The 20,712-nt window shown below is 39.7% G+C and overlaps 1 protein-coding gene and 1 pseudogene across 2 annotated transcripts in view; one reads left to right on the top strand and one right to left on the bottom strand.

Annotated features, from left to right (window-relative positions):
* Positions 1–20,712, top strand: part of Usp16-45 (ubiquitin specific protease 16/45) — a 168,392-nt gene that overhangs the window by 95,549 nt on the left and 52,131 nt on the right. For both annotated transcript variants that reach the window (XM_067136327.2, XM_067136326.2), the window contains exons 8-9: positions 18,711–18,929; positions 19,028–19,270. In XM_067136327.2, coding sequence (XP_066992428.2) covers positions 18,711–18,929; positions 19,028–19,270 — 462 coding nt within the window. The remainder of the gene's footprint in view (positions 1–18,710; positions 18,930–19,027; positions 19,271–20,712) is intronic.
* On the bottom strand, positions 112–1,465 carry LOC136858509 (Golgi resident protein GCP60 pseudogene; annotated as a pseudogene).

Here is a 20,712-nt window from a genome sequence, read left to right as displayed (position 1 = left end):
TGCACACTACCACACACACAAAACGAGGATATCAGTATGATTTCGCTCAACTGCTTCCTCCTTTCCAGCCCTAAACCTCTTATTAAATATTTAAATACTAACAATGATATTTCATCGTGTGTAGTACACCCTATAATACAGTCTTTGACTGCCACAAGCTATAGGAGTTGTCAAATTTGAGGAGGTAGACACCTTGGCCTGGGTACACATGACTCCCCGCATAGACCTCTTTCTGACAGTCCCGTCGATACACCGGTACAATGATGGATAGTGGAGGTCTATTGCTAAGATCTGTAGCCTTCAGCTGAACCAATGCTTCCCTGCCTCGTTCGATGTCTTCTCCTGTTAATTCTTCATCATCTTCCTTATCTTCTTCCTTATCTTCACTTTCTGAGATGTGTACAGACACCTGACTAGAAGCAGACTTTGTCCATTCAAAGTATACACCAAAGCCTATGTCATAATTGTCCGTGGCAAATTCCCAAAAGAGGCAAGTACCATCTTCATGAGTAGGTACACGAACCGTGACAGTCTCGCCATGTCCGACTTTGATGATGGCGTCTCCACCCTCTTTTCGTATTGAGTCCTTGAACTCCTTGATATCCTTGCGCGTCCACATGGAAGCTTGAGATACTTCATCCTCACTCTCGTCTGCTCCCTCCTGTGAGTCGATCACACCATTTGACAAGAGCTGGGTCTCCTCGTCCACCATGGTGTTTTGCTGGCGACACTGCTGCTGGTACAACTGTTGCATGTACTGGTGGTAGTGCTGTTCCTGTAGCTGTCTAATTAGCACAGCTTGCTGTTCTGGGTTCCCAGGGTACTGCTGCTCTGCATAGGATTTGAACTGGTGGTAAGTCTGCTGGTTTAACGCTTCTTGCACCTGCCGCCTTTGTGCTTCTTGTTTCGCTCTATCTTCTTCCTCTTTCTGTCTCGCCTCTTCTTCCAACCTTAGCCTCTCTTCTTCTTCTCTCCGCCTCTCTTCTTCTTCTCGGGCAAGTCTCTCCCGTTCTTCAATGTCACGCTTGTGGGCTTCAACGAACAGTGTGAATTGGGGACAGAGCTTATCAAGAAGTTCTGCAAAACCAATCATCGCTTCTTCACGTGATATGTTGCTAAGCGCCTGCCATGCTATTCTTCGATCACGACCGATCACATCTAGAACCCCTAATGGCGGAAGACTATCCGGGTTATATTTTCCATGACTCACTTGGCAAGTAAACGCCACTAACTTCAACTTATCTTCATACGAAAGATGGACAACCTTGCCTTCCTTGTCTTTATAAAACCTCAATGCAAGGTGGTATAAGTCCTTCAGTCGAAATCCCCACTTCTCTAAGGCTTCTTCATCCTCCCTGCTGACTTCTACTTCTGCAGACAACAGACAATAGTCACAGTCACAGTAACGCAACAAGGCCCACAAGATTCTGTAGCAGCAGACAAAGGGATGCTTCTTCCATTCCATAAATCGAAAGAAACATAATCAGATACCAGTACTCAAAATTTGGATTGAAGCCCCTTTTAACCATAACTTACATCAAAACTATCAACTTCCAACGGAGAGTCTGGTCGCTACAAACAAGAATTAAACATGTCAATACTTCCTCTGATCAATTTGCCAAACTGCAGCAGCAAGCCTCATCAAATCTAGAAGCCATTTTCCAACGAACTCAAGACTTCAATTCTAGATTATCATCATGACTAATCACGCATAATGAAAAATTACAGTCTTTTTAAATAACATTATTTAGAGAGCACAATTCTTAACTATAATTCTCAATACTGAAATGTTACGGTATTCTACAAACCAACGCACTTCAGAAACTATGGCTCCTATATATTAACATCCAATATTTATATAAATATTTATGACTCAAATTTTAATGCCAAATTATAGTTGAATCAATTTTATTTTAACATTGCAAACAATTCTTAGCCAAATTAAAAACTGTGTTTTGGACGTCAATGTGTTTTAGAATTAAGAGTTAATCCATTTTAACATTTCAAATCATATTGTCATAATTTTTAATTTGTATATTATTCTTGTTTTAAATATTGTTATCACTGAAATCAGATTTACATTCAATGTAATGAAATTTGTAACAACCCAAAATGACAAACCTTGAGGCAATAGTATAGGCTGATGATGCTTGTGAATAAAAGCGAAACATGTCCCGGTAAATTAGTGTTGTAACATTACAACTTAGCAACACAAACTGTAATTTGTATTGAAAAGGTGGATCAAAATAACCAACAAATTGTTAGTATATCATAGCATAGTTCAATACGGGTCTAATAATGAGATTAGTTACATGTAATAAAATGCATGCATGTCGGAAAAAAAGCATATCAAGTGTTTATGCAGAGGCTGATCAAATATAAATGGGAATTTGAATGTACCGCTACTATTAGTAATAATTCTGAGGCGGGACTTTGCCAGGATGTTGGTGGCGATGTCTGGAGAAGGAGTTTCTACGCGCGAACAACGGTGGAGGACTGGGCTGCTTCAGTACGCCATAAATTACTAAGAGGTGCATACGCCTGTTGCAAAAAATATCATTAAATTTCTTGCAAAAGAGAGCACCATCCTTCCGAAATTTAGAGATGGCTCCACTCACAGTTTGGGGAAGAAACATTTCTGCAGACTTGAGTGTATGAGTGGGCTAAAAAATTTGTGGCAGGAAGAGGAGCTGTGGAAAATGAACCTCATGAGAGGAGACCATGGACAAGCATCACTGCAAACAACATTGTTACAATTCACACATCATCAATCAATCACTATTTTGCATTTAGGGCAGTCGCCCAGGTGGCAGATTCCCTATCTGTTGTTTTCCTAACCTATTCTTAAATGATCGCAAAGAAATTGGAAAATTATTGATTTCCCTTGGTAAGTTATTCCAATCCCTAAGTCCCCTTCCTATAAACGAATATTTGCCCCAATTTGTCCTCTTGAATTCAAACTTATTTGTCTACTGATGTCCTCCCACGCCATCTCTCAAATCTTCCCAGCCCAAACTTTGCAACATTTTTGTATCGCTACTCCTTTGTCAGAAATCACCCAGAACAAATCGAGCTACTTTTCTTTGGATTCTTTTCAGTTCTTGAATCAAGTAATCCTGGTGAGGGTCCCATACACTGGAACCATACTCTAGTTTGGGTCTTACCAGAGACTTATATGCCCTCTCCTTTACATCCTTACTACAACCCCTAAATACCCTCATAACCATGTGCAGAGATCTGTACCCTTTATTAACAATCATATTTATGCGATTACCCCAATGAAGGTCTTTTTTGCAATTTGCTTTACGTTGCACCGAAACAGATAGGTCTTATGCCGACGATGGGATAGGAAAGGCCTAGTAATGGGAAGGAAGCGGCCGTGGCCTTAATTAAGGTACAGCCCCAGCATTTGCCTGATGTGAAAATGGGAAACCACGGAAAACCATCTTCAGGGCTGCCGACATTGGGGTTCAAACCCACTATCTCCTGGATGCGAGCTCACAGCTGTGCGGCCCTAACCGCACGACCAACTAGCCCGGTGGTCTTTTCTTATATTAACACCTAGGTACTTACAATGATCCCCAAAAGGAACGTTCACCCTATCAACACAGTAATTAAAACGGAGAGGACTTTTCCTATTTGTGAAACTCACAACCTGACTTATAACCCCGTTTATCATCATACCATTGTCCACCGTCCATCTCACAACACTAACGAGGTCCCCCTGGAGCCGCTCACAATCTTGTAACTTATTTATTACTCTGTACAGAATAACATCATCTGCAAACGGCCTTATCTCTGATTCCACTTCTTTACACATATCATTGATATATATAAGAAAACATAAAAGTCCAATAATACTGCCTTGAGGAATTCCCCTATTAATTATTACAGGGTCAGATAAAGCTTCGCCTATTCTAATTCTCTGAGTTCTGTTTTCTAGAAATATATCCACCCATTCAGTCACTCTTTTTTCTAGTCCAATTGCACTCATTTTTGCCAGTAGTCTTCCATGATCTACCCTATCAAATACCTTAGATAGGTCATTCACAATACAGTCCATTTGGCCTTCTGAATCCACGATATCTGCTATATCTTGCTGAAATCCTACAAGCTGAGCTTCAGTCGAATAACCTTTCCTAAACCCAAACTACCTTCTGTCAAATCAGTTATTAATTTCGCAAACATGTCTAATATAATCAGAAGGAATGCTTTCCCGAAGCTTACATACAATGCATGTCAAACTGACTGGCCTGTAATTTTCACTTTATGTCTATCACCCCTTCCTTTATACACAGGGGCTACTATAGCAACTCTCCATTCATTTGGTATAGCTCCTTCAACCAAATAATAATCAAATAAGTATTTCAGATATGGTACTATATTCCAACCCATTGCCTTTAGTATATCCCCAGAAATCTTATCAATTCCAGCTGCTTTTATAGTTTTCAACTTTTGTATCTTACTTTAAATGTCATTGTTATCATACGTAAATTTTAATACTTCTTTAGTGTTACTCACATCCCCTATCTGGACATTATCCTTGTAACCAACGATCTTTACATACTGCTAACTGAATACTTCTGCCTTTTGAAGATCCTCGCATACACACTCCCCTTGTTCATTAATGATCCCTGGAATGTCCTTCTTTGAACCTGTTTCTGCCTTAAAGTACCCACACATACTCTTCCATGTTTCACTAAAATTTGTATGACCACCAATTATGCTTGCCATCATGTTATCCTTAGCTGACTTCTTTGCTAGATTCAATTTCCTAGTAAGTTCCTTCAATTTCTCCTTACTTCCATAACCATTTCTAACTCTGTTTCTTTCCAGTCTTTTCTTTTCTTTAGCTGTAGGAATAAGTTACAGAAGTCTTCAAACCATCATCTGAGATGAACTTCTTTTCAAAAAATTATCGGCCTAGTGGGTTCCTCGTCTCCTCAACCAGGAACAAAAAACATTATGCCAGGAAGTTTGTCAGAGACTCCTGCATTGCTACGAGGAGGAAGGAGAGGATTTCTTGCGTCGTGTTGTGACTTGTGATGAAACTTGGGTGAATCATTACACCCCAGAGTCAAACCAGGCGAGCATGGAGTGGTGGCAAAGAGACTATCTGCTGGAAAAGTGCTTGCAATCGTTTTCTGAGACTCAGTGGGTATTTTGCTGGTGGATTTTCTTCACGAACAAAGGACAATTAATGCAGCCTATTACTGTCACCTTTTGGATGAAGCAAAAGCTGCATATTGTAACAAGCGACGCCGGCAACCGATCCGAAATGTTATTCTTCTCCATGACAATGCAAAGCCGCATAATGCCACTTTAACACGAGAAAAACTGGAGGATATTCACTGGACACCTCTGTAACACCCTCCGTACAGTCCAGACTTATCGACCTGCAACTACCATTTGTTTGGACCACTCAAACAAGACCTAGGAGGACAGCGGTTCGATGATGTTGCGAGTGTAGAAGGGCTTGTGTGCAACTGGCTCCCCACATGTCGCTCTTCTTTCTGTCAGAATGGCATCAAAAAATTGCCAATTTGATGGAGAAAATGTTTATCAAAGGTAGGACACGATGTAGAAAAGTGATCTCTGTATGTGTATTTTTTTTGGTTGATGCAATAAATTTTAAAAAATAATTCCCGTTTATATTAGATCCGCCCTTGTATATTTGTGTTCGATAGTTTTTTCGTGTGTTCAATAGTATGTTTTCCTACTTCACATATTATCTTTCCTTGTCCTCTGCAGAAACGCCTACCATGGTTTTACTGAATATACTAACTTCCGAAATCAGTCAGTCTTGGGGTGTATCGCATTCTTGCTTAATTTCAGTACATAGTTATAAAATAAAGCAATCATTTACTTTAGCCTTTATTTCTCACGTTAACTACTGCTATCGGCCCCATTATTTACACATTTATTACAAAACATGTAATAACACAAAACACCAGTCGACAAGTATTACTAATCGACTCCAATATTGCCTTCGAGTTCAAATGTCGATGAGAGAGCTCGCTAGTGCACATAGCGAAAATTCTATACGGAAGATGATCGACCACATTCAATATAATTACTGGAATGCATAAATATTGATAATGGAAAAAATTATGCACGCTTAATTGCTCGTAATAACAGATGCATCAGTGATAGGGTTTTCGCTGTAACCAAAGGTACACAGTTTAATATTGGGATATTCAAGGGACAGAAAGAAAGCTGCTGGTATAATGGAGTTCTCGCTATATGCCACAGCGGGCTTTTACTGTACTTACAATGATTCCCATATGGAACTTTCACCTCATCAACACAATAATTAAAATTGAGAGGACTTTTCCTATTTGTGAAACTCACAACTTAACTTTCAACCCTGTTTATCATCATACCATTGCCTACTGTCCATCTTACAACATTATTGAGTTCATTTTGCAGTTCCTAACAATCTTGTAACTTATTACTATATACAGAGTACTATCATCCACAAAAAGCTTTATCTATGATTCCACTTCTTCACGCATATCATTTATATTTACCAGAAAACATAAAAGTCCAATAATACTGCCTTGAGGAGTTCCCCTACTCTAAAGGCCACCACACACAGAAAGCTAAGCTACGCTAAGCAATGCCAAGCTGTGGTGTGCTATGGCATGAATAAAAAGCTAAGCTAAACTATGGTAGGTAGCACTTTTATTGTTTCACGGTTGTAAATAATCAATTTCTCTCTCTGGACTACTGCTCGGTGGCATGATTTTTTTTCGAAGGTGTTCGACTGGCTGAGATTGTATAGGTGTGTGTATGCGGACGGAACAGATGATGAATCAGATATGCGTGATAAGGAGTGTAGGTCATCACATTCCGGACTCGCACATTCATCTGGGTGGCTACTTCAGTTACCTCTTGACGTCGATATGTTTCCTGTATGTCAATGTTTGAATGTGTGCTGTAAGGAAACTTAAGCTATTAATGCACATCCAAACATATATTAAGAAATGACACATGGAGATCTGTTTATGGAGAATGAGCATTTTGAACTGTCCTAGTCCTTGTGCTTCAAATGCAGTTATGTTGTTCATTTTATTAGTGAAATGTTTATAATGTCTTAGCTGCAAAACATAACAAATCGAGACGGTCTTATTTTCGTATAACCTCAAATGAATTGCATGCATTTTAATTTATAATATACTCAACATATACATTCACGTATAACTTCATCAATTTCTAGTATTTTAAAAATATTTTAAACATTAGTGATACAGCTCACCTTCTTGTAGAAATATAAGGCAGAAGGAAATCCATTAGTTTGTGGAATATCCAATCCTTCATTTTTCCCTTCCTGCCCACTTTACTCTCTTTTTGTCTCGTTAGTGCCTCCCTAAAACAGTCTCTCTCAGTCTTCTTCATAAGTTTTTAAGTTCCTTGCCTAAAACATTATATGCTATTATTTTACCTTTCGCGTTCTTAGTAACTGTTGATGTAGGCCTATTTAGGAATATGGCATACAGTTGCAGAACAGGCGCGTCAACAGTATCTGCTAAATTGTAAATGTGTGTAAAGCCATGTGAAAAATGTATTATTCTCAAACAATTAGAACTGTCAAAAAATTTTATTATATAGTTAATTTATAAATGATAGCCTACTTGCAATCAATTTGAAGTACTGAACTTATTTCCTGCCAACAGTTTTCCTTTCTTATCAAATCTCTGTAGTAATTTGATGACATATCATAAAGGCAGGGATATATTTTTACCTCCTCAATTAGTCGTTCTTCTTTTGGCACGTTATTCATTGTATTAAAATATCGAAGTACTATACCAGAAGAGACTCACACGACACGACTAAACACACACGACAGCCCGCTAGACCAACTGCACAGAAATGAAAAGCGCATGCGCCAGGCCAGCTACAGCCAAGAAAATCGCCTGCCTAGCGATCTGTCTAGCTTAGCTTAGCTTTGCTAGCATAGCGGCCTGTGTGTGTCATCATACTTAAATGCATTGGGAGTGATATTTTTCACAACACCGCGTAGCTTAGCTTAGCCTAGCTTTCTGTGTGTGGTGGCCTTAATTCTCTGAGTTCCATTTTCTGAAATATATCCACCCATTGTCACTCTTTTGTCTAGTCCAGTTGCACTCATTTTTGCCAGTAGTCTGCCATGATCCACCCTATCAAATGCTTTAGACAAGTCAATCGCGATACAGTCCATTTGACCGCTTGAATCCAAGATATCTGCTATATCTTGCTGGAATCCTACAAGTTGAGCTTCAGTGGAATAACCTTTCCTAAAACCGAACTGCCTTCTATCGAACCAGTGATTAATTTTGCAAACATGTCTTAATATAATCAGAAAGAAAGCTTTCCCAAAGCTCCTTCAATTTCTCCTTACTTCCACAGCCGTTTCTAACTCTATTTCTTTCCGACCTGCACCTCCTCCTTAGTCTCATTTACTTCTCTGTTATAATTTGACCTGGGATTTTAGGCTCTATAAAAATTAGTTTTAGGCGCCTAAAATAGGCTATTAAAGGAGAAAATAGGCACTTAAAATATGTTTTTAAAATGTGTGTATAGGCAGGAAATAGTGATACTTTTTTACTGTAACAAAGGTGGTATCCCTATTCTTAACCGAAATAACTGCAAAATTAAGACAATAAAAAAGACATTTATCAAAAACAATATAAAAAAAGTAATGTGTCAAAAAAAAGTTATGGATTATATATCATTATCAGTACTGATCTAAAACCTTAATACTAAAATCACTGTACACAACTACAGCACTGTAGGCATCCAATAACAGTGTAAACCCAAATGGAGTATGTGTGTATTATTTGTGATTAACATTTCTACAGTACCTTCATTCGTAGCTTGCTTTACAGTACATAACAATAATCTTCTCCAAATTTTCCACAGTCAGGCTGTGTCTTTTGTCTGTTAAAATCATTTTGAAAGCAGAAAAAGCAGATGTTAGAAGGGCATAGGAAAATTTACCTACATTTTTCAATTCAATTTCACTTGGTAAGTTTACCTTTTCCCCATCCATTACTTGATGTACCCTTTTCAGCACTGAATAACCTGGGTTCTTCTGCAGTACACTAGACCACTTGTCTCTTATTTTATCCCCTACCTTGCCCCTAGCACTTTGTATGTTATTCTCAGCTTCCTCAATTACAGAAAATTGCTGTTTGAGACTGTTTGTTTTTTTCCTCCATTTTTGTAATGGTAACTGGAAGAAATGAAAAATTTGCCTGAATATACGCAATGTCTCTCTGAACACTGGAACAGTCATTTAACAGCTCTTTGACAGACGACACACATGCAGAGTTGTCCATTAAAGGCAAATTGTCTAGCACAGTCATGATTTCCTCAAGATGTTCTGCATAATACAGGGCAGCTTCCATGCAGGAACCCCAACGGGTGACGTTTGGCTGTGGTGGAAGGGGAATAGAGGGGAGTTTCTCTCGAAAGATTGCTATTCTTGATGGAGCCTTACAGAACACTTTCTTCGTTGTTGAAATGAGAGTATTTACTTCAGAAAACTTGGCCCTAACTGTTTCTGCGAGTCTATGCAAGGCATGGGCCATGCAAGTAACATGAATTAAAGACGGATAGAAAGTTTTGAGGAGAGGTGCAGTGGCAATCATGTAGGAAGCAGTATCGGAGACAAGGAGAAGGACTTTAGAATCATCAACACTCCCAGGATACAACAATTGCAATCCCTTGTTGATGAAGTATGCTGTGCTTTGACTATTGACTTTCTCAAGCTGTTTAGAGCAAAGAAGGTGAGCAGTAGATGCCTGATTGGGTTCCAGTTTTCCTTCTGTAAAGGCCGGTCTCCACTGATTAACATTTAACACCAACATGTTAAATTTAACATGTTACAATTAACATGTATATTGTGATTGTGCCTTCCAATTGACTTTGCATGTTAACTCAGAATGTTGAGGTTAACACTTTTAACATGTTGGCGTGTTTTCCGCTCCAAGTGGAAAACCTGTCAAGTCAATTCGTTGTTCGTGAGATGTTGGCACAGCTTCGGCAACTTTCTTGCCGTTTCCATGTCAACAGATAGCCAAACGACGTAAACGACGTGCTTCTCGTGAAGTAGGATTATAGTTGCAACACTCCGCAACACTCATTCTCTTTGTTATAAGCTACAAATACAGTACCGGTAGGCGCACGCGTGTCGTTCTCTCTGCACTAAACTAAAATTTATAGTCAGAAATGGAGTGGAACAAGATTACTTTGGACTTAAATAATGACATAATAGAAAGGCCTTGTTTGTAGGATGTCTCATCAAAGGAATACAGAGATAAAGCGAAAAAAAGCCGACAGTTTCCAGGAACTCTAAATTATCTATAATTATTCCCGCGAGTGCATCGAAAAAACTAGCGTACCTCCGCTCCCAGTACAGTCGAGTATTGCAAAAAAATCAGAAAAGTCGGAAGTCGGGGGGCAGGCACGGACGAAGTTTATACTTCAAAGAGGTTTGCTTTTAAAGCATTCAGCAGGATGATGGGAGGAAATGTGTCCAATAAAAATGCATTTATAAGTCCTAACAAGAAGCAACAGTGGCAATAACACAGGCCAAATCCTCTTTATCTGAGTCCATTATCCTTGTTTGAAAATACTAGACACCACCTAAATGTACTACCGCAAATTGATATGATGAACTACCTATATATAAACAAAGAAAGTCAAGTTTAACATGTTTATTAAGTGTGGACACAATGTTAAGTGAAACAGTATTCAACATTTAACATGTTGTGGTGTCACCAGTTAACATTTAATACTTTTAACATTTACCATGTTGTTGCTAAATGTTAATCAGTGGAGACCAGCCTTAAGGTTAGCAATGTACCTGCTCACAGAGTCGGTGGTTTTGTCCACACACAACCATATGCAAGACTCCCCAATATCCTCCCTGCTTGACAAAATGACCTCATTGTAACAAATATCTAAGTAGTTTTTCTTCTATGTAAGATGCTGATGGGATGTGCTGCTTGGTGTATTTCTGTAAAAAATCTCTGAAAACTGGATTATGCACAGAATTCCAGGGGATATTTGCTGCAACTAGGGCTCTACACATATCAGCATAGAAAACATTATGGGTTGTAGGAGATATAGTTTGTGTAAGCAGAGTCTATCTAATGTTACTTTTCATGGTTGCTTTTGCTTTGTGACTGGCAGTATTTGCATGCTGCTGGAGGTGGCATTTTTTCTCATGTGAAATCTAAAACACAATAAAGTGATGTCAATTAGAGACTAAGATGAGGAATAGAAAAAGTGAGCTATTGAATAAAATTTGTAATTTTGAACTATTTAAATTAAGCCATAATTACTCTAAAGTTAGTTAAGAACAAGAACACTACAGGTCTTGAAGGGCCTTGGCTTTCAATAACGGTTGCTACCCAGCTCATGGCCTGCAGATATTGGGTGGCATGTGGTCAACACGATACATCTCTCAGTTGTATTGCCTTGCCTCCGTGACCCCTGCCCACTGTAGCTTCTCAATTGTCCTCACGATGCTGGGTCAGCACCGTTCCAGACCTCATAGATTTCTAAATTACTGCCGGTACTGGAAATCTAACCCAGATCGCCTGGACTAGGTCTCTACAATTAATTATAGGAGCCAATATCAAAACCTTAGTTTTAGATTAATATGAAATTTATGATATATGGACATACGTGTTTATTGCAGTACTGTCTGACTCGGCTGAATGGTCAGCATACTGACCTTCAGTTCAGAGGGTCCCGGGTTCGATTCCCGGCCGGGTCGGGGGTTTTAACCTTCATTGGTTAATTCCAGTGGCCCCGGGGGCTGGGTGTTTGTGCTGTCCCCAACATCCCTGCAACTCTCACACCACACATAACACTATCCTCCACCACAATAACACACAGTTACCTACACATGGCAGATGCCAGATTATTATTATTATTATTATTATTATTATTATTATTATTATTATTATTGCAGTACTGGCAGAAAATAATCTTGCCATCAAAAGTCATCCCTGGATATTGTATAAGTGCACTCGTAGATGATTTCGTTTTAGGCATGGTGAACTATATTCACTTAAACAGATGTTCTTTCAATGGCGACTTGACACAGTATGTCCCTTCTTACTACTTGCTCCTTGTTCTTCCTAGACAATCCTCCCCCTCACCCTATCACTCGACACAGTACGTCCTTTACTACCTGTTGATTGTTCTTCTGAGCTAGTCCTCCACCTCAGCCCTTCACTCAGCATTCCTTTGGTGACAGTTGTCCGGGAAGAGCACATTTCTGTGAAAAACCCATCCTCTGCTGTTCTGCTCATTCCAGGGATGTCCATTGTGTGATTGTAAAAATTACAGAAGTTGAATTTTAGTTTAAATGTAGAAAATAGGGCAATTTTAGGCACTAAAATAGTAAAATAGGCTCTAAAGGTCCAAATATACATTTTAGGGCACTCTAAAACTCGATTAATGTAAGGGATTTATCATGAAACATAAACATATTTTTATCATGTTTTTTCGTAAGGAACGGAATAGGCATTTGCCTTAAAATCCGAGGTCTAGTTATAATATAGTGGATCTTTACCATTCCTTACCACCTTTAGAGCTACAAACCTGTTTTCACATTCCTCAACAATTGCTTTAAATCCATCCAACAGTCTGTTTACATTTTTATGTACCATTTTCCACCGATCATACGAGGTGTGTTCAAAAAAAGACCGAACTGTGGCTAGAAAAACTTTATTATGTAGCTTACATCATTTCACAGACTGTCCCCTTCAAAATAGTCCCCTGCACTATCAACAGCGTGTTGCCAACGTTTCTTCCACTTTTGGAATGCTTCCTGGAATGCACTTTCTTTGATGGCGCGAAGTTGCCTCGTCGCATTCTCCTTGATCTCTTCAATGTCTTGGAAACGATGTCCTTTCAAGGTGGTTTTCAATTTGGGGAATAAGAAAAAGTCTGCTGGAGCCAAGTCAGGAGAATAAGGCGGATGGGGCACAACAGGAATTTGGTGTTTTGCCAGATAACTGCGGACCGAGAGAGAGGCATGTGCTGGCGCATTGTCATGGTGCAACATCCAGGATTTGTTTTCCCACAGTTCAGGCCTCTTCCTGCGCACAGCATCTCTCAAATGCGTTAAAACATTCTGGTACAGTTCTTTGTTCACTGACTGGCCTCTGGCCTCGGGGTACAAACTCGTGATGGACAATGCCTTTCCAATCAAAAAACACAATCATCATCGCCTTGATGTTTGAATGACTCATTCTTGCTTTTTTCGGTCGAGGAGAACCTTTCCCCACCCACTGTGATGATTGCCTTTTGGTTTCGACATCGTAACCGTACACCCACGTCTCATCTCCAGTGATGATGTTCTTCAGGAAGTTGTCATCAGCATCTGCGTTAGCAAGCATTTCCTGACTGATGCTGACTCGGTTCTCTTTTTGATCTTCAGTCAGCAAACGAGGGACAAATTTAGCATCTGAAGTTTTTCTGTTAAAATTGCATGTCATGATCCTACGCTGATGCACACCTGATCAGCAACCTCTCGGACTGTCAAACGACGATTTTCACGAATCACTTCACGAACTCTCTCAACATGGCGGTCGTCTGTTGATGTGGAAGGTCGCCCAGGCCTAGGGTCTTCAGTGACAGACGTTCTACCGTCTTTGAAATGTTTAAACCACTCGTAGCATTGTGTACGACTCATGCATTCCTCCCCGTATGCTAGCTTCAACATTTCAAATGTTTCCACAAACGTTTTCCCAACTTTGAAGCAGAACTTCACGCACACGCGTTGTTCCTCAAGCTGTTTCATTATAGAATTCGACGAACATGTGACACACGCAATCACTTCAGAGGCTCTAACTCAACTGATAATGCAGGCAATGGAATGCGGAAAGCAGCGGACTGTTGTCAGAAGTTGCCGCTAGGCGCCGCCATAGTCACAACTCGCTCAATGTTGCGGTTTGCGCGTAATTTACAAAGTTCGGTCTTTTTTTGAACACACTTCGTACATGGGTTGATTTTTTAACAGTGGCAACTATTTTTTATTTAGATTCATAACATACTTACAACGTTAGGCATTTTACAGGCCTTTGAAGTAATCACCACCATTGTGTAACACTCATTCCCAGCGCATACCTGCCAACCCTTCCGATTTACCCGGAAACTTTCTGATTTTTAACTCGTCTTCCGATTTTCCGATTTATTTTTACTTCTTCCTATTTTTGACCAATATAACCTCTAGTACGGCCAATACTCTTCCCCTAGGATAAACGATAAATTCTTATGTGCTTGTGTAATTTACGAAACCTCATTTTGAAGCGTATTTATTTGATGCCTTATTTCGTGAGTGTTTCGTCCGTCGCCTTCCTGTATCGTGTTTCCCGCTCACCAGGCGTACGCGCTAGCGGCTCTGTTAATCTGGACGAAAGAATGAATTTGTTACTGTGTTGTTCGCGAGCTGTTAACATCGTTTCTGTGCGTAGTTTCGTCGGAGTTGTAGTCCACGTGTGTTTTCTTGCATTCCTATGTTTTCCCCCTCTGCCAAAGTCGTATGTTAATAATGTATGGGACATACCCGGTATTGAATTGTTTTGCATGTGGTAGTTTCGCGTATTTAAGTGCATAATTTTAATGAGTTGAATGTCTTTAAGAGGTGTCAGTGACAGTTTCTGGTAGTTTCTTTTCTTGTTATGGCCAAAAAGTGTAACAAATGTTATCTCCAAGTGTTTCCGTTCATTTTACCGTCTGATAAAGGAAACTGCCGTATTTTCTCGCGTAATTAACGCCCTTACATAATTTACGCATACCAATATTTTTGGGTCCAAAGTGGAGAAAAAGAAATGTTCACGTATTTGACGCACCTACGAAGTACAACTTCGAACATCCATCACGCAGCTCCGGATGTCAACTTCTCAAGTAGCAGGGTTCCTATTGCGAAAGCGAGCATTCCAAATACAGGGAAACGTGCTGTTATTAGCAGGCAGGAAATCCCACTGCACTAGTTTTACGAATGTTTCGGGTACGGCACATTCTGTGATCTCAAAATTGTCATTCCACAGTATTCGAGTAATACTGCATCATACAAACTCGCGGTGATCAATTACGCCGAAACATACGAGAATAGGGCAGGGGGCCGCAAGTATACTGTGTCCGAATGGAACGTGCGCTACTGCGAGAACAGAAGTGCACTTCAAGCGGCCAATTAGTCTCGCAGAGCATTTCGCGGACCAAAAAGCGGCAAGTTTCCGCAAGTAGAGGACGCCAATCAGTTTCCATATGCCACAAAGTCTAACATTCGATGAGAAAGGGATATCGAGTGTTATCGTACCTGCTACCGGAAGCAAAAAACAGCGATGTACTGCAATGCTTGCTGTAATAGCTGATGGGAGAAAACTTGCGCCTTACTTTGTTCTAAAAGGAAAAACAATGCCTAAACTAAAGCAAAGTTTCCGCGAGTGATGCACGTTCGTATTCAAGAAAAAGGGTGGATGGACACGCCACTCGTACAAGATTGGATACGAACGGTTTGGGTAATGTAGCAGGGTCCCTCCTTCTATGCCCGGCCCTTCTCGTGTTGGACAGTTTCCTTTTTTTGCCAGTATGTCATTATTATTACATTGCATTAATTGTACTTTTATTACCGGTAGTTCATGTTTATTTTACTTCAGGTCGTATTGTCAGCTCGTACCGGGAAGAATGTTTTCCGGTTTCGGTACGTCAAACCCACTTGTCCAACTTGCCTTATTTGACTTTTCAGAAAAAATCTCACGCCGGAATTTTACGCCAAATGACGATAACCGCAAATGAGTTGAACCAATTGAGTTTATATAATATTTGGTGTGTCTTTAAAATGAAAATGAATTGTAAATAATTTGTAAATATCTGAATTCTTTGAATAATTTACGCATCCGAAGTTTTCGCCTGTATTTTTCGTCAAAAAATTGCGTCAATTACTCGAGAAAATACGGTATTATGCATTTTGTTGAGTGTGTTGGTGTGACATAAATATTATTTTTCACATGTAAGTGTCATAAATGAGAATGATTAGGTACATTTTCTTGTAACCATTTTTATGTTTTCTTAGTTGAAGATTTTAAATTTAATTGTCAATTCACATTGTAACTGTAGATATGTATGCCTTTTATACTGACCGTTTTTCACCTAGACCGTGGTGGAATATATGTGATGAAATCCAAGAATTAAAAATCTTCCTATTTTTGGTTTCTAAAAGTTGGCAGGTATGCCAGCGATGTAGAAGTCATTAGATGCTGTTGAAAGCGCCTGATCTCTGGAGGTGCGGACTGAGCGGTCGGTGGCCTGGAGAATGTCATCCGCTACGCAGAAGCGGACACCTCGAAGTGGTGCTTTCATTTCAGGGATGAGATCGTAGTCGCAGGAGCTGAGATCTTGAGAATAAGGGGGATGGTAAAGCACTCGCTAGCCCTAGCGATTTAACAACTTGGTCACAGCTCCTGCTGCTTGCGGTCGTGCATTTTCATGTAGAATGATGGGTGGGTTATTCAGGAAGTATCATAATTATCTTCTTAGAGCTGCTACCAGGTTCATTTGCAAAAATGCTCAGTAATACTCCGCATTAATGGTGGGTCCTCAGCCAACAGTATGCTTTATGTTAACAACATCCCAGTTGTAGGCAGCGATCAGCATGGCCTTCACATTGGTTCTGGTCGGCCGAACCATTACTTTTTGCTGTGACCCATAATGATGCCACGTGTTTGATTGACATTTGCAGCTGCGGTTCATAAGCTCTGGCCCAGGTCTCATCAATAATGATGATCCACTATAACAAGGCTCCACCTTCTCGTTCATAACGCTCCAAGAGCAAACGAGCTGAATCATATCGTAGACATTTTTTTAATGTTTGGTCAAATCATGTGAAACCCATTTGGAGGGGATTTTCCACATTTCCAGCTGCTTCTTCAGGACTTGCAGCACTGTCGAAGGAGCCAGCCCTGAATCGTTGGCCAATTCACAAATTGTGGTGTTCCTATCAGTCAGCACTAACGCGTTCACATTCTGCACATCTTCATCACTTACTGCGGGATGACCAGGCCGCGGTATGGCTGTCACATTTTGTCGTCCATCTTTGAAAGCCTTTACCCTCCATGCTACAGTATGGTAAGGTAATGCACTTTCACTGCAAGCCCCTTGCAATCCTTCATAACACTGCCTTGCACTGCGACCTCTAGCGCATTCATCTTTCAACCAGCTCCTGTGATATTGCTTCAGAATATTTACAAGTGTACTCCACGAGTGCACGACCGAAATTGCATTCTTGTTATCGCTGCACACGTATATGGCATGCGGATCATTTATGCTGAGGGAGGGAGGGTGGGTATCCAAGGTACCTCAGGTATACATTATATTATCTGGCCACATTTCTCAGCATTGTTACAGCATAGTAGCCACTGTTAAAAAATCAACCCATGTAGTTACAGTCAAACCTTGATATCTCGAACCTCCATTACTCAAATTTTCAGTATTCGAAGTAACTTAAGTTTTCTGGCCATTTGTCCTATTCCTCACGTGTATTTATTTCTCTATTACTCGAAATTCAGTTGAACAAATTTCTTGATTTCTCGAAGCAAACATTTCCTTCCTTGAAGCAAAAAAATGCTCTGTAACTCAATTTTTTTGCAACATTAACTGCAATACGGCATTTGTGATTTGTGAGGAACAGTTAACAAGTAAAGAAAGGTTTACACTGATGCTGGGAGCTAATATGACAGGAACCGAAAAACTAAAACTTCTAATTATCGGAAAATCGGCGAAGCTTCGCTGTTTCTCGGGTGTGAATTAATTACCGGTCACGTACGAAAGCAACCCCCGAAGTTGCGGATTACAAGCTCCATTTACAAATCTCGGGTGTTTGGTATCGACAAGAAGTTTCTATGTGAAGGGAGGAAAGGTGAACAGTTACAAACAGAAGGGACTAACAGATTTTTTCCAAAGGTGTTAACCGAGGTATGTTTCTTGTTTCACTACTGTATGTACTGTATCCTGTCTTCTAAAAAGTCACCATGAGGGTTATAATTAAAGTGATGCCATAAAATAATTTGTATATTTTTAATTACTGTTAAAAATAATGTATTCAGTATAAGTCCGTAGATACATACAATTCAACTATGTGCTATACAGTACCTGCTCAGAAACGGTATTCTCTATATCTCGAAATTTCGATAACTCGAAATAAAATATAGCTCCCGTGGTGATTTGAGTTATCGAGGTTCAACTTTAGAATTTATTGTACTAAGTCTATTTGAGTTACTTTATTTGCATTTACATTTTTTTTATTATGAACTGTATTTTAAAAACTCCCTCATGCCTGTTTTATCAGCCAAATGGTACTGCCTAACAGTCCTACTTTTAAGACCTTCCTTTTTATCACATTTATTTTTAACTACGACAAAAACAGCTTCGTGATCATCAATACCATCTATTACTTTGGTTTCTATATGGAGCTCATCTGGTTTTACAGAAAATCTACAAAAGTAGATTTATTTCAAAGAAATTAATTTCAGTGTTCTTTAGAAACCTTGTATATCATGCTTATTGTTGAAAGTTTGTCCAAAAACTCTTTAACTGTAGCCAATTAGGTTCTAAGCTTTCTTTATTGTCTTTCTTCTTAAATACATTGTGGTAGATGTTATCTCACAAAGTTGAAAATGTTAAGATGAGTGGTTTTTCTTATTGAACAGCCAATGATTGAAGGAGAACTGGGAAGATGGGGAGGATTAACAGAAGTATTTGCCAGCACACTTACTGAACTTCGATCAGAGGCTGTTGAGACTTTCAATCCTGAGAAACTGTTACAAAAATTGACTCAGCGATGTCAGCAGTTTGCTGGTGGTGATCAACATGATTCTCATGAACTATTGCGGCATCTGTTGGAAGAAATTCGCAGTGAAGACCTTAAGGTGAGTTATGTATAGTATGATATATTTGAAATACCTTAACTATAGACAGTCCATCATAATTTAATTAATGGGCCAAATTACCGTTAATTTCTCAACAGCGTTACCAGGCTGAAATTCTACATCAAGTGGGTTTACGTACCAGTGTAGATCCAAGTGTGGTGTCAGATGATGTTAAAGCTAAGGTACGAGCATATGGTCGCCAGGCTTCCGAGTTAATCTTGCATCCTGAGCAACCATTCCGCGGCCAGCTTGTGAGCACTCTTGAGTGCCAGGACTGTCTACACTCATCTCAGCATGTTGAAACTTTCTTGGAGCTCAGCTTACCAGTGATTGCCAACAAAGTGAGTTTCAGTAAACATTAGAGACTTTTGTACAACTAACTTCCATGAATGAAATATCTAAAATAACTTTTGAAGAATTAAATGATTCAGTATGCTGATTCCTTCTTCTGAATTCATAAAATTTCAAAGAAAACATAATTTAGCTATTCCAGTCACAGTTTTTGTACAGAGTAGACTTGTACATGTTAATACCTGTACAGAGTGAGAAAAACTCTTCTTTGCCATGCAGGTGCTTTTAATGCTTACTTCAGTGCAGTGTAATGGTGTCATAGCATAGACGTACATACCAGTGTAGATCCAAGTGTGATGTCAGATGATGTTAAAGCTAAGGTACGAGCATATGGTCGCCAGACTGCCGAGTTAATCTTGCATCTTGCATTCTTTATCTAATAACAGACTCTGCCATGAGATAGGATGATTATGATGATGAACCACATTCATTAGGCAAAGGAAGATGTGGCAAAGCTAATCATTACAACAGACTATTCAATTCCAAGTTGCTGAATGTTGTCATCATTTCATTCTCACCACATGGTTAGGGTCACTTAGCTGTGACCTTGCATTTTGGTGATGGAGGGTTTAAATTTCACTGTCGGGAGCCCTGAAGATGGTTTTCCATGGTTTCTCATTTTCACACCATGCAAACGCTGGGTTTATACCTTAAATAAGGACTCGTCCACTTTCTTCCCAACTTTGTGTCGCCGAAAACCTTCAGTGTGTTAAGACCGGTCTCCACTGATTAAAATTTAACATGTTACAATTGACATATATATTGTGATTGTTTCTTCCAGTTGACTTAGCATGTTAACTCAGAATGTTGAGGTTAACACTTTTAACATGTGGCGTGTTTTCCGCTCCAAGTGGAAAACATATCAAGTCAATTTGTTGTTCGTGAGATGTCGGCACAGCTTCGGCAACTTCCGTGCTGTTTCCATGCCAATAGATAGCCTAAACGCCAACGACGTGCTTCTCGTGAAGTAGGACTATAGTTACAACACTCCGCAACACTCATTCTCTTTGTTATAAGATACAAACACAGTACGCGCACATGTCGTTCTCTCTGCACTATACTAAAATTTATAGTCAGAAATGGTGTGGAGCAAGGAGATTAATCTGGACTTAATGATGTAATAGAAAGGCCTTGTTTGTGGGATGTCTCATCAAAGGAATACAGAGATAAAGCCAAGAAAGCCGACAGTTTCCAGAAACTCTAAATTATCTATAATTGTTCCCACGAGTGCATCGAAAAAAACTAGCATCCTTCCGCTCCCAGTACAGTCGAGAATTGCATAAAGTTCGGAAGTCGTAGGGGGGAGCGGACGAAGTTTATACTTCAAAGTGGTTTGCTTTTGAAGCAATGAGCAGGATGAGGGGAGAAAATGTGCCTAATAAAACTGCTTTTCTAAATCATAACAAGAAGCAACAGTGGCACTAACAAAGGC

The sequence above is a fragment of the Anabrus simplex genome, chromosome 1, assembly GCF_040414725.1.
Source record: "Anabrus simplex isolate iqAnaSimp1 chromosome 1, ASM4041472v1, whole genome shotgun sequence".
Taxonomy (NCBI): Eukaryota; Metazoa; Arthropoda; class Insecta; order Orthoptera; family Tettigoniidae; genus Anabrus; species Anabrus simplex.
This window is presented reverse-complemented; position numbering and strand designations above follow the sequence as displayed.